The sequence below is a fragment of the Manis javanica genome, chromosome 4 (assembly GCF_040802235.1).
Source record: "Manis javanica isolate MJ-LG chromosome 4, MJ_LKY, whole genome shotgun sequence".
Taxonomy (NCBI): Eukaryota; Metazoa; Chordata; class Mammalia; order Pholidota; family Manidae; genus Manis; species Manis javanica.
In genome coordinates this window covers 23,025,235-23,049,290 of record NC_133159.1, presented here as the reverse complement: position 1 = coordinate 23,049,290, position 24,056 = coordinate 23,025,235, and the positions used below count along the sequence as shown (strand labels likewise).

Sequence of the window (24,056 nt, the reverse complement as noted above, 5' to 3'; positions counted from 1 at the left end):
ACTGTGTGATTTTGGGTGAAAGCCTTGACCTCCTTGGACCACTGTTTCTCTATCTGGAAATGAGTTTGGTAACAGTCCCTGCTTCCAAGGGTGGTGTTGAGCATCCAGGAAGCAGAGTGTGTGAATTTGTGTCAACTCCAGCCCCAGCAAATGGTGGTACCCATGGTGTAAGGGTCTACCTCCCCAGGGAAGCCCCTCCAGGGAGCAGCAGAGGGCCAGCTGTGGCCCTTCCCAGCTGCCCCGCCCCAGTGTGACGACCTTGCTCCTGCCCATCTGAGGGGCAGGAAGGAAGTGAGGAGGGCAGCCGGCAGCTTCCCCTTTTGTGCCCTGCTCCAGGCATAGGCTCCTTCGCCCTCAGTGCCTCAGAGGAGGGGACGGCAGCACCATGGCCCCTCGCACGGCTGCCATCCGCCCGACCTGCTGCTGCTTGAATGTCCGCATTGCCACCACCACCCTGGCCATCTACCACGTGGTGAGTGTGTGGGCAGGCCTGGGGAGACTGCGCTTGGTCAGATCGGTAGAAGGGAACCTTTAGCTGCTGAGCAGGCATGGGTGCAGGGTTCTTGTTCTAAGTGAATGTACTGTACATCGTCTCTGAGGCTCAGTTTCTGCCTCTGTAAAGTGGGACAGAATAGTAGCCACAAGGTCATTTGGGTGTGAAAGTGCTGGGATTGTTGCCAGGATATGGGGTCAGGTCACAGGGGGCAGTTTGCCCTCTTCCCGGGGGCCTGGGCTGCTGTGGGGGGATGAGAAATGGGAATCTCCCCTTTGTGCTTCTACTGGGGTCTTCTTAGGCTGAGTCTTCTTAGAGTCCAGTTCAGGCAAACCACTGCCTTCTCCTCACCAAAGAAAACTTGAGGTCTTGTGCTCTGAGCAGGGTGGCTTGCCCAGCGCCAGCTCCTACAGGGCAGCCTGAGGGAGAGGGGGCCCAGCGGTTCCCCGTTGGAGGCTGGCGGGCACAGCCGGGGTGCGGAGCCTTTGTCTTCTGGTATCTCTGAGTGGGTCTAGCCATGCTGCAGGCCCCTGGGGCCGGAGGCTCCACCTCTGTCTTGGCGGCCAAAGAATGGGGTCTCTGTAGGGTCCTGTGCAGACCCATCCACAACCCCACAACTCCGAGCCACACCCAGCTCCCCGAGACCCAGGCACCTTCCTCCTAGGGTGACTCAGGGCCTGTGGTTAATGGTTCTCTCATGAGCCTAGAAGGGCTTCCTTAAAATTAGCCTAAGGGATGCTGTGTCGGGCGACTTACTGCTTGGGACTGGCTGCCTCTGCCTCCTGTCTGGGCAGGGCAGGTAAGGCTGTGCCCAGAGCCCAGGCTTCAGAGAGCAGTGCTAGTCAGTGGTCAGGGCACTGTCTCGGGATCCAGACTCCTGTGTGCAAATCCTTGCCTCACCACCTTCTAGCTGTGCAGCTATGGCCACTTACTTAACCTCTCTGAGCTTCAGTTTCCTCATCTGAAAATGGACCTGAGAATAATAATACCTCCTTGATAAAGTTGTTGTGAGGATCAGGGGAGTAAATATCTACAAGGCATGTAAGCAGTGCCTGGCATGTGGTTGGGGGCTTTATTATAGTAACACCTCGGACATCGAGCCTCCTGCCAGCGCGCCAGGAGGCAGGCTGCCAGACCCCAGAACGCTGGGTTCAGGGGCAGCTTGGAGGCTGCCTGCCTAGCTCCCGCTGATGCATGAGTGATCCTGAGAGAAGTGAATGGCACCTTGGCTCTTCACACGCCATCTCCTCAGGGACTCTTCAGCTCTGAGGTTGTGCAACATTCTCGGAAGGACGGTGTATTACAGAGAGGCACCCCTGTGGTCCTTACCCGCCTCTTCCACTAACTGGCTGTGTGACCTTGGACAAGTTCCTCTCCTGAGCCTCAGTTTCCCTTTTATGAAATGAGGGGCTAGTGGATGTGGACTGGCTCAGAGTCTCAGACAGGTCATGTGAGTGCATGTAGTGGGGCAGATGGACCTGTGGTGACCTGGGAGCCTGTTCTGGGTCAGCTCTGGCCACTGCTCTCTGTTTCCACTGATTGTTGCCACAAAGGAATGGGGGCTCTGGTGGCTTCTCTTGTGACACTTCGGAGGGAAATGCAGACTTTTGTGTTATATTTTCTGATGTTTCCATATTAATGACTGACTCAAGGTGAAAGAGATCTCTGTGCATGCCCAGTGGGACCCATGTGCAGGCTGCCTGGGCCCGGAGGCTGCCCTGCAAATACTGGACTTTGTGACTTTTGAGGTTTCCTCTTGAGCACACTACCTGAGGGCCTCCCCTGTATGTGGTGGTTAAGTGACATCAGTGACACAGAGCTGGAGAATGTGTGGGCCAGTGATCAGAGAGGACTTCTTGGATGTGGTGCCATCAGCAGTGAAATAGAGTTTGGCTGTGGCAAGTGTGGGTGGGGAGGAACGGTGTGCACAGGTGTGGGAAGCTGAAGGACAGTGGCTTGTGCCGGGGACACTACACAGTCCAACCTGGAGGCTTCAGGTTGGGGAACAGGAGGTGGTAGGGGCTTGGAGTAACAAGCCAAGGAGTTTACATCTTCATCTGGTGTGCTATTGATATTTCAGGCTGGAGAACTGTTGTGAGTACTGAACTGTACATTGTACATGGTTAGCAGCATTCCTGGCCTCGGCCTACTAGGTGCCAGTAGCCACCCCCAAGTTGTGACAACCCAAAATATCCCCAGACATTGCCGAATGTTCTCTGGGGGGCAAAATCACCTCCAGTTGCAAAGCTCTATCTATAATGTGAGTCATGGGGAGCCATGGGATGTTCTGGAGCAGAAGGCATGAGAACAGCGGAGTCTGGAGGCTGTATGACTGGCCCAGGTAGTCATCTCTGGGCTGGAGTCCTTGGTTGACCCCAGTGGGGAATCATACCCCTGCCCCTTTGTGGGAGGGCTCTGCTCCTTTCCTGAAAACTCTGGGACTGGGGCTTTCCTGTGGCCCAGCAGTTGGGTGGCAGGTGTGCTGTCAGGGCCTTGAACATCTGGATGGAAAAAAAGAAGCTGCCACCCAGCTGTATTAATTGCCCAGACTGGTTGTCATCTGGAACCAGTCATGGGCGATGGCCCTGCACATTGCGAGCTATTTGTGGACTTGGCCCCTCTAGGGAGTGTTAAATTGGGCTTTGGTGTCCTGAGACAGTGCCCCGCTTTAGTGAGTCATCAGGGGCGATATTACGGGAAGACTGGTCCCATGTCCAATGGCTGGAGGACCTTCCTTAGGATTTCACTGGGTTTATGTAGAGGATTCCCTGGTCACAGCTGATTTCAGATCCAACTTGCATATGAGGGGTAGCCAGAGAGCTTTCTTAAGTTGACGTCTTTGGACCTGGCTTGTCTGGCAATCCAAAGCACATCCTCAGTCAAGGGCAGGAGGTGGGGACCCCCAGAGGTCCCTTTTACCCAGAAAATCTCCCTCCCTGACCTTTCCTCTCCAAGGCATCTTGAAATTCCATTAGAAATGCATTGTCTGGATAAAAAGCTTAAACCTGCTTGATCTCAACCATTTAGCAGCCAGATATGCCAAGACAAGGCAAGGAGGCAAGGAGGCGAGGAGGCGAGGAGGCGAGGAGGCTCACGCTGGCTGTAGCTGTCTCTGAGTTTTAGGATTGTGAAAGCTCTAATTATTTTTTCTGCTTTTCAGTATTATTCCCTGTATTTGGTACAATGTCCACGTACTACTTTAAAAAATAAACGTTTAATTTTATTTACGTTTTGGATTGGTTTTGGATTTACAGAAAACTTGAGAACACAGTCCAGAGCTCCTGTGTACCCCTCACCCCGCTTCCCCTGTTGCTAATGTCCGTTAGTATGACACACCTCCCACAACTGGAGGGATCGATATCAATCCACTAGTATTAACTAAAGTCCATACTTCATTCAGATTTCCTCAGCTTCTCCCTAATGTCCTTTTCCAGTCCCAGGTTCCCACCCAGGCCTCCGCAGGTTCCTCTCAGCTGGGACAGTTTCTCCCAGTTGCCTTGTGTTTGATGGTTTGATAGTTTCGAGGAGTGCTGGGCACGCATGTTTGTCAAATACCCAGCAAATGGGGCTTGTCTGATGGTTTTCTCGTGGTGAGACTAGGGTAGTATGTTTTGGGTGGAAGACAGCAGAGGTGAAGTGCCCTTCTCAGCAAGCACAGCACATCGAGAGCATTACTACCCACACGTCTTATCCCGTTGCTGTTGGCCTTGATCACCTGGCTGAGGCAGTGTTTCTCAGGCTTCTCCATGATCGGGTTACAGCCCCTCCTCCCCATACCGCCCTCTTTGGAAGAAAGTCGCTATGCACAACCCACCCTTAAAGAGTGTGTGTGTGGGATTGTGCTCCCTCTCCTTGAGGTTGGAGTAGCTATGTAATATTTAGAATTCCTCATGAGAGATTTGCCTGTTCTCTTCATCTATTATACAAATAAATGATTTTACTTATTTATATCAGCAGGGACTTGTGGATATTTATTTTATACTTTGGGTTATAATCCAATGTTACTTTATTTACTTGATTGCTCAAGTATAGTACTTTTTAAATTGGAAAAAAAGAAACTGAAGCAACGTCTATTACTTAAAGGAGTCTGTAACTGAATGCAGATAAATACTCTTAAGTATCTTTATTTTCTGTGCCTAGCCCCAGGCCAGGATACAGGCCCAACATATCATGGCCTCTGCCCTCCAGGGGTTCCAGTCTAAGGAAACTGTGATGATGGCTTTGATGGGTGACGGTGCTGGCTGTTATGGGGGCACAGATGAGGGTCCTTGGCCTAGTCCTAGAGTGGAGGGTGGGTAAGGAAAAGGCTCCTTGGAGGAGGCTGGAGCACTAAGGATGAACAGGGCTGCGCTTGGTTACATTGGGAGAAAAAAGGACTGCGCCTGGTTCTGCCAGCAGCATGAGCGAAGGCTTGGAGGCGGGAAAGACAACGCGAAGCTTTGGAATCATGAGAAGTCCATCAAGCGGGGTTGAGGGAGGGATGGCTGTGAGGTACGGTGGGGGAGGCCAAGTCCTTTGATGCTTTAAGGATTCATAGATGAAAGGCTGGACCTCTGCTTGGCCCAACCCTCTTACTTTACAGATGAGAAAACAGACGTCCCAGCAGGTCCCTGACTTGCTCCAGGCACACAGAGAGGTAGGGTAAGGGATTGCTTAGGCCACCACTCCAGCACACAGGTGTGTGGAATAAGCCCGCGAGTGAACGAGGAGGCCCTGCCCTCACCCAGTCTTCATTTTTTCCTTATGGTCCAGCTCACCTCTTCCAGGAAGTTCTCCTCATTTGTCTTTCTCAGAATCTTAGGAGCTCTTCTTTCTGATCTGTTTTGGGGTTGAAAAGATCACAGACCTATCTCCATCACTCACTTGTGATGTGACTGAGCAGGCAGGCATCCTTGTTGTCTGGGCCTCAGTTTCCTCACCTGTTCAGCAGGGCCGGTAACCCCTGTCTCAGGAGTGGCCATTCTGAAGTCCTGAGCTGATGTGGCCCCACTGGAGTGGGGGCCTGTCAGACGAGTGCCCTGAATCAGCTGTGGGAGCAGATTGCTTCTTTGAAACTTATCTGTTTGGGGTCGCCAGATAGGCTCCAACTGCCAGGTGGGGAAAGCCCCAGATGAGTCTGTTAGGACCTTTTCACCTTCACGCCTGATGCCCCCGCATCAGAGAGGGGCAGAGAGCCTTAGTCCCTGCTGCTGCTGTGGCTGCGCGACCTTCCTGGAGAGTGGGGGAGGCTGGTGGGGGCAGGGAGGGAGCTGTGGCCCCTCCCCAGTGCCATGGCTGAGAAGCCCTCGCTGGAACCAAGCTGGGCTCCTCACCTTCGGGAATTGTACCACACCTTCTAGCTTATAAGACACTGGAGGCCCACACAGCCCCTCAAGGGGGTCTCTGGACCCACTGGGCCATAGGGGGTGACAAACAGGGCCTTCTGGGGACAAAGTTGAACTCTTTCTTCTGTACCAGACTTAGGGGCCCCAGTGATGGTGGTCAGTAACTTGTGTAAGGTGGGCCACGGTAGGCCAGACCCCAGGCTGGGCCTTGTTGCATCCCCATATTCTGGTTTTCAGGCCCAAGGGGAGGGAAGGAATGGGCTTCTGGGAATGGGAGTGGGGTGGGGTGGGTGGTGGTCCCAGTTGTCAAGGGCCACCTTGGGTGGAAGGACCCACTGCTTTCAGAGGGCAGTGGTTGGGGGGAGCACCAACCCGGTGGGGGTCCTCCCTGGTGCAGGAGCTTGGGCCCTACTCAGTCTGGGCCCAGAGCCTGGAGAGCAGAGCCTGGGTTAGAAGCTGAGGCTCCTCCATCACCATCTTGGTGCCAGGTCACGAGGAAGTGAGGCTTTTATTTTGAGCCCAGGGCAGCGTTCTGGAACCAGAACTTCGCTCTGAGCTTGCAGTGAGGTCTGCACTGGTCTCCCTGGGGACCTCAGCCTGCTGGAGGAAGGAGGACATAGAACCTCTAATGAGGCAGGAAGCTGAGCAAGAGCTGCTCAGGGTGCAGGCACACTGCCTTTCCAGTCCTCAGCCCTGCTGTGGGTCCAGTGCGCCCCTCCCTGCCCCCCCAGTCTCAGTTCCTCCCCAGTCAAATGGGGGTCAATGACCCTGAGTTGCAGGGTCGTTTGAAGATTCAAAGGAAACCAGGTGGGAGATATACCTGGTACCTAGTGAGAACCCCACAAATGGCAGTGACCACTGGAGCCCCTCTTTGACAGAAGAGGAAACTGAGGTCTCTGCTCATGCCTGGCTCTGCTCCTACTCCAGACCGTGGCGTCTTGGCAGTGACGGGGTGGGGGTCAACTGTAACATCTGGAACCCTTGTTCTTAGAGACATGGAGCCCACATGTAAAGATTAGTCTCGATTTCCTCTGCAAACTGGGGGAAAATGGGAATAATAGGTTTAACAGAACCTGTATCACAAAACTGACAGAAGGACCAAATGATAGTGTGTCTGCGTGCAGAAGAGGCCCAAATAGCAATGGTAATCCTTTCCACATGAGGCCTTTGCTCTGAAAGTACACAGGGAAGTGATGGGTCATGGGGATGGTTTTGGGGGTGCAGGGTTCTTCCCCACATGCTTAGGAAATGGAGGATGCTGGGTGCTTGGGCCAAGCCTGGAGGCTGACTCTGAGTTCCCGACGGGCTGCCCATAGAGGGAGATTTGGTGACAACTCCCCCTCTCCTTCCCCTCAGTGAATGGCAGAGGCCACTGGGATTTGCTGGGCCAGAATTTCATCCTGCCTGTTCCTTCAGGGGAGGGCTTGCCATTCTTCCCTGGGGACAGGTCTGGAAGGGCAGAGGACAGAGGGTGGAGGGCTGTTTCCTTACTGGGCTGTCTCATGCCTGTCTCAAGTAGGGGAAGGGGATCTGAGGATGACATGCTGACTTTCTCAGACTGTGTGGGCCAGAGCTAGCTACTCCCCACACAGTGCTCCCGTCTGTTGGGGCACTTCCTGTACTGTTCTTTGTGGGCTCCTGGCTACAGTGCCTTTGTGCGAGCTATCCTTTCTGCCTTGAGCACTCTCTCCAGGCTCTGCCAGCCCCTAAGTCACCACCCTTGTAAAACCACAAGTTCCCCCAGCATCTTCTATATCCCTCCACCAGCCCGGCCTCATGGCAGCTACATTTCCTAGGGGCCTCCTGTGCACCTGGCACATGGATGACCCCAGCCCTTGGGTCCCCAGGAGAAAATTTCCTGAATGCATTGCCCCACTTTTGCGTTTGCTCTTGCTGTTCCCTCTGTCTGGAACACTCTTCCCACTGCCCTTTGGGAGAAATCTTTTAAGACTTACTGCCTCTCAGAAGGCTTCCTGGAGCTCTCAGTGTTTGCTACCATCCCAGGATGGCCCCCTCCATCCCAAACAGTTGGGGCCCTGTGGATTGTGTCTTGTGGCATGGAGACCGGGAGGCCTATCCAGGGCTTGGTCCAGCCTGATTCATCTTTGTAACCCCCAGGGCCTGACACATAGTAGGTGCCAGCCATTCTCTATTTATTTTACTTTTGCAAACCCTTTATTGATGTGTAATTTATCTATCATATGTACTTATCTTGAACTTTTACAGAGTAAATGCACTCAGGAAACCTCCACCCAGATTAAGAAATAGGTTGCTTGTATCCCTCCCTCATCATTTCCAACATACGGAGTTCTAGAGCCACATGGGATGTGATTACATAGCATGTGCTCTTTTGTGCCTGGCTGTTTTCTCTCAAGGTGATGTTTGTGAGCTTCACCGTGCAGCCAGCTCATTCGTCCCCTTGCTGTATAGTGTTTTGGTGCATGAATATATCACAATGTATCTGCCTGTTCTCCTGTGGAAGGACGTTGGGTTGTTTCCAGTCTGGGGCTTTTACAAATAAAGCAGCTGTGGCCAGGGGGACCTTCAGTTTGGTGTCTGCACACAAGAGCTTCTGTGGGTCTGTCCATCTTTCTGAAACACCGTCTTTTGTAGCCAACATATGTCACCTTCTCTGCTCCTCACAACAGCTCCACTAGTAGGTGAATCCTGTCTGTTCTATAAACGAGGAAACTGAGGCATGGAGCAGTAAAGTGGCCAGGTGGAGGGGATGGGAGTGATGACAGCAGAGCAGCAGCCTCAGGAAAGAAGAGAGCCCTTGGGAGGCAAGGGCAGCCTGGCTGGGGCTGCAGCTGAGCCAAGCACCTGGCTGGCTGGGGACGCGGCTGCAGAGACAGTGCTTTGGGATGGCTCCCATCTGGCTGCCCCCTGATAAGCAGTGGCAGGAAGTACAGGGTGGAGATGGGGGTAGGGAGCTTCCTCTTGGCGCTGACGCATCTGGTTTTGTACTCTCATCCTCCTCCCAGACAGCCCCGGGGCCCCCAGGGAAAACGGGGCGGGTGTGTGAGGTGAAAGGGAGGGAGGCCATGGTGATCATTATGAGCACACTGGAGCCCTTGCATCCCTAGGCGCCCAGAGCTGAGGACACAGGGTCAGGCGGGAGCAGCACTGGAAAGGGAGAGGGGCAGGAAGCCTGTGCACTTGGGACCCGCTTTACAAGCTGCATTATCTGTCGAGAAGGGTTGAGGACAAGCCGGGGCCTGACTCCTTGTGTGACCTCTGGCAAGTCACACACAGGCCCCTGCTCTCCTAAGAGGTGAACAGGGGAACAATCTGACCTCACAGACTTGTGAGGGGGAGGAAATGAAGTCCACCAATAGGAAAGGGCAAACGTCCGGGCTGACACTTAGTAGTTGCTCACTGAGGGTTGGGTTTCTCTGTGAACTTTACCACCTACCCCGAGCTCTTAGGGGGTGGATCTCTGCCTGCCTGCTTCTGAGACGGTGGGTTCTGAGCCCCCAAGAGGTCTGAGAGAGTGGGCCCACCTTCCTGGACCAGGAATTGGCATGTGAGCCTCAGAATCTCGGGCTCTGGCGTCACCACCACCACCATTGCTGTATCCTGATGTCACCACTGTTATCAACGTCAGCAGCCACATCGTGGCCATATGATGACTGCAGTTAACTCCGAGCATGCCCACTGGTGTTACCTCCATCATCACCAGCCCTCCACCAGTGTCTCTATTATCACTGCCCACATGATCATAATTGTCACCACCGTGCCAAACCCAGCGTGTGACAGCCAGTCCCCACCTCCTTGATGGTCACCATTGTCAGCCCCATCTAACCAAAATTTCCTCCACTACATGTAGCCCCTATTATGGCCACAGCCACGGTCAACAGTGCCCCATCCTCCCTGCCTGCTCCCCCCACCCCCAATCCTCTCCTCCTAAACCCCTACCCCCTTTATTCCAGTTCAAGCTGTTGGTTGCTCCTCAGAGCCTCCAAGAAAACAAACAAATTCTCCTGGCCTCCTGGCCACTTCCCTCATTGCTCAGCCTGGGGGGTTGTTTGTTTTGGAGAAAGAGGGGACGGTGGGGAGGAGAATGGGAACTGAGAAAAGGAAGAAGCGGAGGGAAGAGGTGAAAAAGGGGAATGGTGAGCAGGGGTCGCAGTGAGGTGGGCTGGCCGGGCGACGACTGATAAGCTTGGGCAGCAGAGCCCTGGCTTGGCCTCAGGAGGTCTAAGGTTATCCTGGCTTTACTAGAGGCTGTGTGACCTTGGGCCAGCCACTACCTCTCTCTGGGCCTCACTTTCCCTGGTAACATCCCCCGTCTCTGGGAAGAGGCATTCCCTTCCACGAGAGTCCCTGGATCTGCACTGCCGCTCTGGACCTTTGCGCCTGATGCTCCTCCTTCCTGGAATGCTCTTCTCTCTTCCCTTCCTACTTCACCTTACAGCCTGCTCAAGCTTTTGCTGTTTGTGAAACTTCCCTGGGTCTTCCAGACAGCAAGGATCACTCCCTCATCAGGGACCCTTAGCCCCTGACACGTCCCCTGTTGTGATGTGAACACACTGGTCACCTGTCAGTTTCCCCCCTCCGGGGGCCGTGACACCTTCAGGTCCAGGTCAATGGCTTATCCAACCAGCTCCTGGAGGCGGTATGTGCTTAGAGCACTGACTGGGTGAGTATGCAGAGGAAGCAAATGAATACCCGTGCAGACTGATGAACACTGCCCACACGGCTCATTTATGGAGCGCTTGTGCCTGGCTCTGTGCTAGCATGTCTGATCTGACATCAACCCCATGAGGCAGGCCTGGTTATTCTGTCCATTTTTCAGATGAGGTGACTGAGGTTCAGAAAGGTTAGTAGCTTGCTCAAGGGGACAGAGCTTGGGTTGGGCCTGGGACCCTGTAACTCTAGCACCCCAGCTCTGATCTTAGCAAAGTAGAATGATCACCCCAGTTCTGGTCTCAGCATGATCTCACTGACATAGAACCAAGGAGTAGAGTGGGAAGACACTATAGTGGAGAAATGGGTGGGGGTGGATGCTGTCTGCCTGGGTACTGTGGGAGGAAAGAAGCCTGTTCCTGTCCCAGGAGGGCATAGGTCATGACCCAGCTGGGCCCTCAGAGCTCAGGGAGAAGGCAGCGCTGTGTCCAGGAGGAAACCAGCGGGGAGGAGGGGAAGGTGAGGGCCAGGCAGCCTGGGAAATCAGAACTCTTGGGGTTCCTGGGCCTCTCCCAGCATACGCTGTAGGTAAGCCAGGTACCTTCTGGAACATATAAATAGCTCTTGATTGGGGACTTGGGTGGAGCAGTGACAGGCTTCTGCTGAGCAGAGGGTGGTTCCAGGGCAGGAGACCCTGGGCAGCCCGGTGTGACTTGCTGTAGTTTGCAGAAGTTCAGTTGTCCCAGGGTCCTGGGTGCAAACTTGGTGATCCTCCTCTTTGATGCAAGGGAGTCAACGGGGGCCAGGGAGGATCCAGGACCTGGCCAGGGTTATGCAGCAGTGAGGCAGTGGGAGAGGCCTCTCATATCCTCCTAAGCTATGGGTGTCTGAGGCTAGGGGCTGGCTGGTGGGGGAGGGTGGACAGATAGTTGATAAAACCAGGGGCTGGGGCCTGCTAGGGTTTTGGGAGATGGCAGTGTAAGCCTGGGTGCACAGGTCCGAGCACACAGTAGGTGCTCAATAAATATCAATTCTTCTCCATCCCTTCTCCTAGGGAGCTGAGACTCCTATATTCCTCCTGGGTCGGGGACTGGTGTCTTTGATTGAAGGTTAGGGGCCAGAGACGGTCTGAGCCAGGCTCTGAGGCTGCCTTACTTTGACCTGGGGCTGGTTCTCACTTTCTATCAGCCTTAGGGTTCTCATCTGGAACATGCTTTTTTATGAAAGCAGAAGCAAGTCTGGTGCCCACTGCAGCTTCTTGCACAAGCTGTGGAGAGGGAAGAGCAGATGGGTGCCCCACTGAGTCCACTTGGGCACTGACATGAGAGTGGGGAAGAGGCAGGCCTTAGGCAGAGCCAGGAGGCTGGGAGATGCTGTGAGGACTGGAACAGGGAAGAGACTCAGATCTGGGTCCATCGGCCTGGGCTTGAATCCTGGCCCTACAGATTACCAGCTGGCAGGCCTTGGACAAGTTACTGGACCTCTCTGAGCCTCACTTTCTCATCTGTGAAATGAGGGTGTTCATTTTAAGAATAGTTCCCTTGCTGGGTTTGGGAGAGTCACTGGGATGTGTGGGTGGCACACCTGGAGTGGAGTCAGGCTGTACAAATGCCCCTCCCCTTCCTGGGGCCATGGGATATTTGAGGGGGAGGGTTGGGGACAGGCAGTTGGGATGCTAATGGCAGGACCACAGGCAAGCTGGCAGGGCTGTGAGGGATGCTGGGGCCCGACTGAAGAGTTAGTGGGCCTTGTGGGTTAGCAGTGGTCTCCAAAGTGGGGTGATGCCAAGGCAACCACTGGGACTTCAGGGTGACAACTGAGATTTTCTAAGTATTTCAATCATACTCTTTACTAATCACTGGATTTGTGTGTTAAGATATTTGTGATAAACCAGGCCAGTAGCACATATGCATAATTTTGAAATAAAGAAGTGTAGAAGAGTGTGTTCAAAGGTTGTACCGACAGATACTGCATGTCTGAGCCCTCTGGCTGGGGGCTGGCAGGGGCTCTGAGGTGTTTTGGGGAGGGGGATGTATGGGAAAGCACTGGGACAGCACTGGGAGGCTTGGTTTCCAATCTCCAACTCTGTCCTCAACTTGCTGTGTGTCCTTGGGTAACCACTTAACCTCTCTGAGCTTATAGAACAAGCAGAGGGACCTTATAAAATAAATGGATAGAGGCTCTTTCCAGCAAGCAGAGGTTAGGATTATCTGATTCTGAGCTATGTTCCTGATCTCGACAGTCCTGGGTCCCTGAGACTTCAAAAGTCTTCTCATGAAATGTCTGGTGTGGGTCCTCATGTGCCTGTAACTCATCTGTGCTCTGCTTGAAAATCCACAGGGACGGGGAGTGGACGGGGAGCTCAGCATCTCTCAGGGTGCTCTGTTCTGTCTTGGACTGAGCTGTCAACTGCTTCCTTTTCTCTTTCCCTCATTAAAGGCAAAATTGGGGAAAGGGGCTGAGGAAGGAGCTTTTCTCTCTCAGCACCCAGCCACAGTGCCCACTGCCCTTGCCTTCCGCTCTGGGCTGCCCTCAATCTTCCTGGTGAGGAAGCTCCTGTGGTTCACTGAGCACCAGGTCGAGTGGGCAGCAGGGGAGAACTCACTGCCCACTTCCTGGAACCCTGCTACTGGTACTGCTAGACCACCCCATAAGCTCAGACCACAAAGAGCAGGTTGTGTTTGCTGAGCACCTGCTGCTGAGCCCCAAGCTCAGCACTTTACAGGTACAATGCAATTTATTCCTCTCTGAACCCAGTGATCACGTTCCCAGGTGAGAAAACTGAGACATGAAGTGGCTTGCCGAAGGTCACATACTGACCTGGATTCAAATCCATCTTTGCCTGACTCTGGAACTCAGCTCTTCTGTGCTGTCCCTTTCTGACCCCCTGAACAGGATGTAACATGTCAGGAAGACAGACTGAGACCTGCCTCTGAGCTAAAAAACCCAGACAGTTAACAAGGGGGAACACATGGGTGTCTGGTTGCTGGTCAGCTGAGCATAAGTTACTAGTGCAGGGCCACTGAGAATGGCAATGTAAACTAGGCCATATTAATAGAGGTAGGGCAACCACTATAAGGGAGGAGATAGTCTTATCTCAGTATGGACAGATGGTGCCTGGAGAACTGTGTGTGTGTGGTGGGGGAAGGGCAGAAGGCTTGCTGCAAGGACATGGACACAGAAGACTGTGAGCTCCCCAGGCTGGCAGCATTTAAAGAGACTGCAGGGCCTAGGATTCTTGCCTTGGTTTGGAGGGGATGAGTAAGGTGACCTCCAAGGTTCTTTCAAATTTCAGTTGTGTGGTTGGATGTCAGCTGTAGTCAGGTCCACTGCAACACTCAGGCCCATCAGATTTGCCCCTTCTCCACCATCCTTAGCAATGGTCCTCTGAGGGGATGGTGTTCATCCATCCATCCATCGCTTCATCAGATACAACAGCTAGAGCAGGAATGAGAGGGATGCAGACCTTCACTGTATGGAACCTACACTCCCGTGGGGATACGAGCATTAATAATAGTGAATGTAGATTGAGTGTTTACTATCTGCCAGACACTTTAAGTGAATTAGTCCATCTGGACCCACTACAACCCCATGAGGCAGGTACTATTATTAGCCCTATTTTACAAATGAGGAAATTGAAGGGCCATGGAGGATGGGGTTGATAGAGCACCTGGGATTCACGAGTCAGATGCTGCCAAGCCCGTGTTGATGATTCCAAGAACTTGCAGCTCTGTGGTGCTCAGATGCTATGACTTAGATCCCATGATGCTCAGAGCCTGTTGTTATAAATGGGGGTGCAGAGGAGGAGCCCAATACCCAGCAAGAGCCCTCAGCACCCCCGACCTCTTCAAGGCTTGCCTTCGCTAAGACTTACCTTCACAGTTACTGCCTTACTGAGAGCTGGGCATGGCTTTAAGTGCTCTCATTTACTCTTCATAATAGCCTCCTTAGGTAGCTACTAGTATTACCTTCATTATACAGAAGGGTAACTGAGGCACAGAGAGGTCAAGTAACTTGCCAAGCTCACACAGCTGGGAAGAGGAAAAAGGAGGACCAGGAGCTTGAGCTGTCTATCTGTACAGGCCACCTTGTGGTCCAGGATGCTCCACTGACCAGCATCCCATCTTCTCTAGGACCCCTCCGCCCAGGTCCCTGACTGCACACCATCAAGGTGAGAGGGGGCCGGTGGGCAGGCCCTGCTGACTGATGCTCTGTTCTGCCCCCTAGATCATGAGCATATTGCTGTTCATCGAGCACTCCGTGGAGGTGGTCCACGGCAAGGCTTCCTGCAAGATTTGGCGGACAGGCTACCTCAGGATCGGTAGGTCAAGGGGACTCCAGAGGGGGAGTGAGGCAGGGGAATGGGGCAGGAGAGGGGCCCCAGCCAGGGGTGGACAGCGTGGAGCTTGAGGCCCAGATCTTTGAGGCCTGGCTCTTTCATCTGCAAATGGAGATGGTCTATTATCCCACCCAAGTCTCCAGTGAGAGCAGATAGGATTCTGCTCTGCAGACCTGATCAGCTTAGAAAGGGGGCAGCAGGGCTGTCCTGCTGACACCCTCAACTGGCCGCCCATCACACTGGAATAAAATGGAAACTCCTCACTACGGGATCAGGTTCCTGTTGACCTCTCTGGCCTCATTTTGCAGCTTTCTCCCTGAGCTCCAGCTGCACTGGCCACACCAAGCTCAGCCTTGTGTTGGGGCCTCTGCCTGGAATCCTGGTCACTCGTATGCTGCCTTCTTAGAAGTCTTCCCCAACCTCACTCTGGCTAGATCAGACCCCGAGGCTGCCTCCCTGCTGTACTCGCTCTTACACTGTTCTGTTCAATCTGAAATGTTCCATTTGCTGTCTTTGTAGCTCCTCAAGACTGAGAAGCGCAGGAGGGCAGGCCTGGCCTTTCTTGTTCACTGTCATAGCCTCCACACCAGTGGTTCCCAAAGTGTGGTTCTTGGAGCCAGAGTAGGGGTTCCCCAGGGGCTCCACAGGTCTCTCATTGCTCTCCCTTGCCTTTCAGCCAACCTGATCTCCAGCTTCCTGCTCATCGCCATGCTCTTTGTCATCAGCTTGAGCCTGCTGATCGGTGTGGTCAAGGTGAGGGCCTGGTCGGGGGAAGGGAGGGGAGCCAGGACCTGGGGGCTGGTACTGCTATTCAGACCCACTGGGTGGATGGCGCTGGCTGCTGAGAGGATGGGAGGCAGGGATTTTTGGAGACCCCAGGTGCACCTGGAGATCCTGACACTTACTGTTTGGAAAGCCCCCTTCCTGCATGGGATCCTTGGGCTGGAGGCCTGGGCTCCCTGTTAGAATACATCTTCCACTGGTGGGGGCTGGGGAGGCTCACACAGCCACTGCCGCTGGGCACGGACACTGGCCAAACTAGCTGGTGACCCACATCCTTTTAAAATGGAAAAAGAGGCAGGGATTTTGAGAGTGAAAAGAAGAAGAGTCATTTTGAGGCGTGGGGGAGGAGAGAAAGCAGTGGGCTTTGTGATCGCTGAGGGTGTCAAGCAGAAGAGAGTGCGCACGTCTGGCTCAGTTCCGGCCAGTCAGCCAGTGAGAGGCAGGCTGTGGCTCAGCTTCCTGCAGAGCAACCTGTGTGCCCCTCAGCCCTCAAAGGGGCAGGAAGCTGGGGCCTCACCACACAGCCAGGGGAGCAGGGCCCAGAAAGAGGGTCTTTCCTGGGCCAGCAGTGGCCTGGCACCCACAGGGCCAGCCAAGTGGGGCAGAAATTTGGTGCTGGTTTGGAATGTCCCAGCCTTCCCTGAAATGCCACCATTTACTCCTTAGCTGACACACCCCTCCCGGAAGCCCTGCACCCTACACCAACCTGGGAACCAAGGTTGTTCCATCTTGGGTAGAGTGGCTCCCAATACTTGGACAGAAGCACAAATGATCCAGCTAGAAAGATGGATCAGATGGTCCCTGAAGGCTCTGAGATTCATTCTGGGTTGTTTTAGTGGCCTCCTGAGTGATTTTAGACAACCACACGAGAAACCACAAACCACCCTCTCTGTGATTTTGTCCCCAGCTGTGGGTTCATATGCATTAGTACTGGTCACAGTGGTCACTTGCTTTCAGCTGAAGGAGAGGGACTTCAGCCTCAGCCTCCTAGGCCTCTTCTCATGACAGAATACCCCCAGGAGGGGCCCACACAGAGGAAGGGCTGACTGTTCCCCCCGGAGGGCCTTTGTCCATGCTGGGCCCACTGCCTTCAGTTCCCTCCCCTTCCCTCCTGCTTCTTTCCAGACCTAGTCCTGGGGTGCCCACCTCGAGGAAGTCCTTTCTGATCCCTTCTCATCTGAGAAGGAATGGGCACAAAACCCTTCCTCTTCAGTTCTTGAGAGTAAACTGAGTCAGACCTTGCTGTTGGAGTCCCTGGAGCACTTATCTCTGTAGATGGGAGCTGTCCCCTATGCCTCCTGGGACCCCAGAGCTCTTCACACTCAGAGCCTGGGTCTTGCCTTCGCCCTGTCCCCAGAGCCTCACTCAGAGGAAGGCATGTAGATCCACAGGGAGTGACCTCAGTGGAGTGGTGGGCATGATTTGGGAGTGTGCCATGGTACCCAGGGAGGGAAGGATGCTGCTGGTGAGGGGGCACATGGGGCATCAGGCTGCGTGGGACAGAGCTGTACAAGGAACCCCCTGATAGTGCTGGGCCTGCCTTTCAGAACCGGGAGAAGTTCCTGCTGCCCTTCCTGTCTCTGCAAATCATGGACTTCTTCCTGTGCCTGCTCACCCTGCTGGGCTCCTACATCGAGCTGCCTACCTACCTCAAGTTTGCCTCCCGGAGCAGCCGGGCTGTGAGTACCCAGCCCCACCCCTCGTCCCACCACCAGCCCAGCCTAGGGAGGTGGGAGGGGCTCATGCCAGTGAGGGGGGAGCCTCCCGGTCCCCTCTTAGTCGGTGAGTTTGAGCAAGTCCCTGAGCCTTTCCAAATCATCCCATCTCTTCTGTAAAATGTGTCTGTGATTGCATCTTATCAATATGTCTTAGGAGCATTAAATGAGGAAAATGTCTATAGGGTGCTCAGCACATGGTTAGTGCTCAGCAAAATGCTAGCCACGTGGGAACCTACGTGATTGGAAAAGGCACACACCCCATTTCAGTCTCAAGTCCTGCTTGGTCCCTCCTTTGTAACCAGGTTGAAGAAAGGGAGATAAAATGATTAAAGCCAATGATGACCATGTGCAGTGGGAATGTTCGTGCTGGCTTGGGCCGATCACTGCGGCACGCCCACCAAAAGTTGCTTCTCACAGCTCCCCTGACTGTTGTCCTAGAAGAGACTGGGGAGCTGTGTCACGGATGGGCCCTGGGCTGGGAGTCAGGAGACCCTGGTTTTAGTCCTGGGTCTGCAACCAGCCCTCAGTGCAAATGTCTGAGCAATCCCCATTGCTCGATTTCTTTTTGAGTGTGGTGGATGAGAGAGTTGCTGATGTCTCTGATACCAAGTTTCTCAAGTTAAGGGCCCATCATGGGCCTCACAGTATCAGCGCCTCTGGGTTGGGGCTTAATTGCTGGCCTGTCTTCTTCCCCCTCTTCTTTGCCCCCCAAAGGGCCCCTCTAAGGTTCCACTGATGACCCTGCAGCTGCTGGACTTCTGCCTGAGCATCCTGACCCTCTGCAGCTCCTATATGGAAGTGCCCACCTATCTCAACTTCAAGTCCATGAACCACATGGTGAGTCTGGGCCAATGGTCTGCTCTGGCTGTGTGGCCTTGAGCAGGTTGCTTCCCATCTCTGTGCCTCAGTGCTTAAGGCTGGGTTCCCTAGAAGCGGAGCCTGAGAGGAGCATTCTCATGCCAGTGATTTATTGAGGGAGACCTCTCAGGATGAAGCTTGGAAGGAGCAGGTCAGACAAAGGGAAGAAGCCAGGTAGACATGTGGCTTTGGGAGTAGCTCTGCCCCCATCCTAGAGGGAGCCCTGGAGTATGAATTGAGTCCAGGAGTAATGTTTGTTTTTTATTCCTGCCTAACAATGATGCCCAAACGTAGGGACATCACACAGTTGCTGAGGATTAGGAATTTGGAGTGGCTTAGATGGGTGGTTCTGATTCAGGGTCTTTCATGAGGTCGCACCAGAGATGGGCTAGGGCTACCGAAACCCAGGGCGCCTGGGCCTGAGAGATCTACTCCCACAGCTTCTCTGCGCTGCTGTCAGCTCCTTGCCCTGGTTCCTCTCCCTGTGCACCTTTAATAAGGCTGCGGGCCTTCCTCACATGAGTGCCCAAAAGAAAGCAGGGAGGGCACTCTCCTTAGCCTCGTCTTGGAGGCCAAGCTCACATCTGCCACATTCTGTAACTTGCGAGAAGTGTCTCTAAGTCTGGCTCACACGCAAGGGAGGGGAAATGAGCTCTATATTTTAAAGGAAGGTGTGTCAAAGAATGCACATGGTTGCAAATGCCACAGAGGTTGTCTTACCTGGAGCAGTAAGCTTGCATTAGTCAGTCGCTTTTGTGAGCTGCCTCTGCAGGGGAGTGGAGGGGAATTACTTCCTGGTGTTTCCGCATTAGGTGGTCCCGACTATCCTCAGAGAAGGGCGTACTGTCAGCTAGGGAACAGGTGCACCAGCCAGGCAAGGGCCATCGGTGGTGGAGGGGCATCAGCTGCATCTGGTTTGCACCTGGTTTGCTCACCTGTCGAACGGGACTGGCAGAAGTACACCTGCCTCCTAGGGCCCTTGCAGGAAGCAGCCAAGATAGTGGCTGCGCCACCTGCATTCCTACACGGGTGGAGGGCTGGCTTGTTATTCCTCGATGGATGCTGTGAGAGTTCCATGTGGCCAGAGGCACTGACATGGCTCCCAAATCTGTTGCAGAATTATTTCCCCAGCCAGGAAGGAATGGCTCATAATCAGTTCATCAAGATGATGATCATCTTCTCCATTGCCTTCATCACTGTCCTCATCCTGAAGGTGAGTGGACCTGGCTCCGCAGCTCCGCGGGTCAGTGAGGCTCCTCTGCTCCCTGCCCACCTGGGGCCGGACTGCTAGGGGGCAGAGCAGCGTCTGCTATGGCCGCCTCCCCCACTCCCCGCTCTGGCTCCTTACTCCAGCCTCCCTACAGCCGTGACCGACCTCGCTGGGGGCCCTCAGAGATACCCCGTTTACAGGATGTGGATCTGGGAAGACCACCTGTGTTCAGGTGTCAGGGACTTAATGTATAACCCAGGGAGACCCTGATGCAGGAGAAGGAAGGACTGTTCTGTCTGGACTTCTGCCTGAGCATCCTGACCCTCTGCAGCTCCTATGTGGAAGTGCCTTGGGTGTCATCTGTGAAAGGGACGTAATAAGTCTTGCTTTGCCCATGTTGCAGTGTTGTGTGATTCAGCCATCAACATGTAGATGGGTCCTGAGGTCTTATTACTAGAGGCCTGGTGATGAGAAGGAGGGAGGGGAATGGTGGTATTCTTCTCGGGGGTGGTCAGACGTAGAGGATAAGTCCACTTTCAGGTCCCACTTCTTAGAGAGATGGTGACAGACTGGAATGTGTTAATAGCAGGACAGCCAACAGGGTGAAGCAGCAAGACGATTCTGCCGTTTGAGAGTCAAGAAGACCGGGCAACTCAGTTTGGCAAAGAGATGACTCAAGGAGAATGGGATCACTGCCTCCAGATACCCAGAGGGCTCTCACAGGGATTCTGGAGGCCACAGCCGGGACCTGTGGCTTCAAGCCACAGGGAGCTGATGTTAGCTCAGCCGAAGGGAGGGCTATGAAAAGTGTTCTTTTTTGATTGTGGAAGTAACATATGATCACTGTAGAAATTTAGAAACTACAGATGAGTGGAAAGAAGACAAGCAGCCCGCCATCCCCCAGCGCTTACAGCCCAGCATCAGACTGGGGCTGCGTTTCCCCCCAAGTTCTTCTGTGGGTGGGTGGGAGCAGACTTCGCTGCCTCCTTTCATCTGACACCCTGAGCAGTCTGCCTTCACCAACGCCGACTGCAAACAGAACCTCACTCCTCTTACACTTCCTTCAAAAGAACTGACCTAGCTCATGTGCATTAGTGACACAGTGAGAATTTTCCTGAAGGCTTGGGGGAAACCTGTGTGGGGGTTCTACATCATACACACTACTAGGCACCAGCCCCCAAACCCCGCCACACAGCTCTGTGTCCCCCATCCCTCTCCTATTCTTTGTCCTTCTTGGGTGAGGGGTTCTCTCTATGCTCCTCATTCTGCCTCAGTGGCCACACTGAGCTGGGGCTTCCCTGGCCCTTCAGATTTTCTTATGGTTCATTTTATTTATTTCTGCTCCCTCTAAGCCCCCGTCATTGGATTCATAAAACAAGAGACCTTCCAGATGGTAGGCCCTGCTCTCCTTCCTTACGAGGCGGTCTGGGGTCACTGTACTTTGAACATGTCCACGGGAACTTCACTCCCCACCCTGGACAGGATTTCTCCAATTCTTCCACCAACTGCTAAGAGAAAGCAGTCGCTTATATCATCTGGCAGGTATATACTTCTGTGCACCTAATTCTTCTGCATTTACAAACACAGGATCCTACTCATACACTGTTTTGTAATGTGCTTCTCAAAACAGCACATCATAAGCAAGCTTGAAGAAAACCTTTCCCGCTGTCAGCTCCGTCTCTAGGTGGGCACGGCGGTTTCAGCGGGTAGCGAGCATCCAGTCCCTGGGGGTGTGGGGAGGCGGGACTGGCAGGACTGCTGGCAGGGAGGTGTGGGGGAGCCCAGAAGGCTTCCAAAGCCTCCAATCAGAGTAGGGCCCTGAGCAGCAGCAGCTGGTTACTGCCTTCTGGGCCGAGCTGGGGCTTCCGGGAAGCACCTGGCATCTGTCCCAGGCCTGCTGGGGTGGTGAGAAGGAGGCCCAGCAAAGCAGATCCTGACCTGGGCCTTTTTCCAGGTCTACATGTTCAAGTGTGTATGGAGATGCTACAGGCTCATGAAGTGCATGAACTCGGCTGAGGAGAGGAGCAGCTCTGCGATGCTCCAGAAGGTGAGCCTGGAGGTGGTGGTGCGGGGTCAAGTCCCAGCTCTGCCGCTCACTGTGTCTTGGGGGAAGTCTCTCTTCCTCTCTGGGCTTAGTTTCTCCACTTGTAAGAGGAAGGTTCGACCAGAAGAAATGTGGCCAGCTCTTTCAGCTCTGATGGCCTAGGATTCCAACCATTCATTCATGCATTCAATACTTCGGCCTCTTTCTCTTTGTTGGCCTTATATCCAACCCCAAGAGTACAGAGGAAACAGAGATTTCACCCCATTCTAGAGGAGTGTATAGTCCGGAGTGAATCCAGACACCGACATCCAATTACAACTCTGTGTGCTGCACAGGGGCAATGGGAGCATAGAGGAGATACCTGGCCTCATCTGCAGTGTCAGGGAAGACTTCCTGGAGGAGGTGACCCTTGACCAAGTCTTAGACTGTTAATTGTTACACATTAACTGGGAAAGGGAAGCAGCTTTCTAGACAGAGGGATGAGGTGACTTAGAAGCAGCTGACTGGAGAAGTGGTGGAAAAGTTTAAATCAGCCAGTTTAAATTACTGGCAGCTCACTTCCCTCATTATAAAATGGGGATTGTATTAGTCAAGACTCTTTTGGTTGCAAGTGACAGAAACCCAACTCAATCTGACTTGTTAAAAAAAGGAACTTATTAGCTCTTAGAATTTGGAAGTCCAAAATAGGTCTGCCTCAGATCTGGTTGTGATCTCAGCCTCTCCATATCTTGACTCTATTTTCCTCAGTGTTGGCTCCATTTTTAGGCAGCCCTGTCCTTGTGGTGGCAAAATGGCTGCCAAAAATCCCTAGGTTGGTATCCCACTCTCCCAGCAACCCCAGCAAAAAAGAAAGTCCCAGGAGCATGTCTGATTGGACCAGCTTGGATCATGAGTCTATCCCAAGCCAATGAGATAGCCAGGGGGATGGAATTTCACTTTGAATGGCCACCCCCAGGTTCTATGTCCACCTCCTGGATTTGAGGGATGGGACCAATTCTTCTAAAGCACATGGACTGAGAATGTTTTCCCAGGGAAAATGGTGTGTTGTCACCAAAAATGGGGCTTGGAGCTGAATAGGCAGAGGCAAGTCTGTCCGTGGGAACAGGGGCTATGCCGGTCTTGCGCAGGCAACACCTAGCATGTAGTAGGTGGCCAAGGTGTGCCAGTCATCATCACCATCATCATTTTGCCAGATGTGCAGGTTGGAACCCCCTGACTCTGGTTTGGGGTCACGGTTCCCTCTGGCCAATGCTCAGCCCTCATCTCTGTCCCTCCAGGTGGTCCTGCCATCCTACGAGGAAGCCCTGTCTCTGCCATGCAAGACTCCCGAGGGGGGCCTGGCGCCGCCCCCATACTCAGAGGTCTGATGCTCGCCGGGCCCCAGCCCTGGTGCCGGGAGGGGCGGAGCTGCCTTGCCATCCACTTCTTTGCTTCGGTGGCCCCTGTGGCCTGGTTGAACCACCCAGCTGACTTCAGGACAATCTGCTTGTGTCCCCCTCGTTGGCCTGCTTTTCCTGTGGGGCCTGGGAGATACTCACACCTGGATCAAACTTTTAAGCTGATTGACTCCTTGGGTCAGTGCAACCACACTCGGCTTGTTTTGATTGTACTGATGTTTGTTTAAATGATTGGTCATTCTAAATTCCATGAGTGGGGTTCAACAGCTTTCAGCGTAACCAGTTTAACCGAGTGCCTGATGAATCAAAAGCATACTTGTTAGTTCAGTAACATTATTTGGTCAAATAACAACAGCCTCTTGCATTGGTTTGTAAATAGTTGTCAGTTCACACAGCAATTTAGTCAAGTAACCACCAATTAGTACAAGACAGATGTCCAGTTTCTTCCTCTTCTTAAGCAATTATTGTCAGCTAACCAACTGGCAGTCAATTTTGAATAGTGGTAAAATTCAATAATAAAAAAAAAATCCAATTAGCCCTCAAACCATTCAATTCAGTCTAATCCAGTGACTGGCTGCCCACTCTGGTCAGTTCAGTGTGAGTGGCTGAAAATTGTTAATTCAAACGGAAGTTCAGTCAGTTGCCAAGCCATCATTCCAGGGCTTCGTTCCAGGAAATAGCATTTGTTTCTATCATCTGACAGTCCATTCACACAGACGACTGGTGTGCTGAAGAGTGTCACGGTCAACAAGCAGTCACACGTGGTCAGTGTGGTCACGCGGCAGGGGGTTCCGAGAAAGAGGCTGCCTCCGCCACGGTCAGCCCTAGTAACAAGCCGGCAATCTGCTCCCCTGCCCAGCCCACCCATTGCCAATTTGTCGTGGGCAACTCAGTTCTGCCTGATGCTTGTGGTCATACAGAAATTTAGCCCTGAAATCAGGCAAATCTGTTTCTTGGACTAAATCCACAGATGAGTTCAGTGTAAACAGGCAAACCCTTTGTGGGTGCAGACCTGCCCTGGGGTCTCTTGGTGGTTGGCGGTAGGGGAAGTTTGGGTCTAACACCCCCTCTTTGCCTTCTTCCCTGTGGGCTGGGGCTCCTGAGGGAACTGACCTGGAGGAGACAGGGGCAAGGACGCAGGTTGTCTGGGGTCTGAGAGGGGGTACATAGGGGAGAGCGGTGCAAGAGGCTCGCCACTCCCTGTGGAATTGCTTTGTGTGTGACGGGGAAGGAGTTTCAATAAAGCAGCAACATGCTTCTC

At 53.4% G+C, this 24,056-nt stretch overlaps 1 protein-coding gene across 1 annotated transcript; it reads left to right on the top strand.

Annotated features, from left to right (window-relative positions):
* The first annotated feature begins 306 nt into the window (after positions 1-306).
* LAPTM5 (lysosomal protein transmembrane 5) lies at positions 307-24,056 on the top strand. The gene is made up of 8 exons (XM_017668202.3): positions 307-472; positions 14,674-14,767; positions 15,462-15,538; positions 17,116-17,247; positions 18,001-18,123; positions 19,262-19,357; positions 21,309-21,401; positions 22,676-24,056. Exons 1-8 carry the CDS (start codon positions 386-388, stop codon positions 22,763-22,765), a joined length of 792 nt encoding a protein of 263 aa, XP_017523691.1. The 5' UTR covers positions 307-385; the 3' UTR covers positions 22,766-24,056.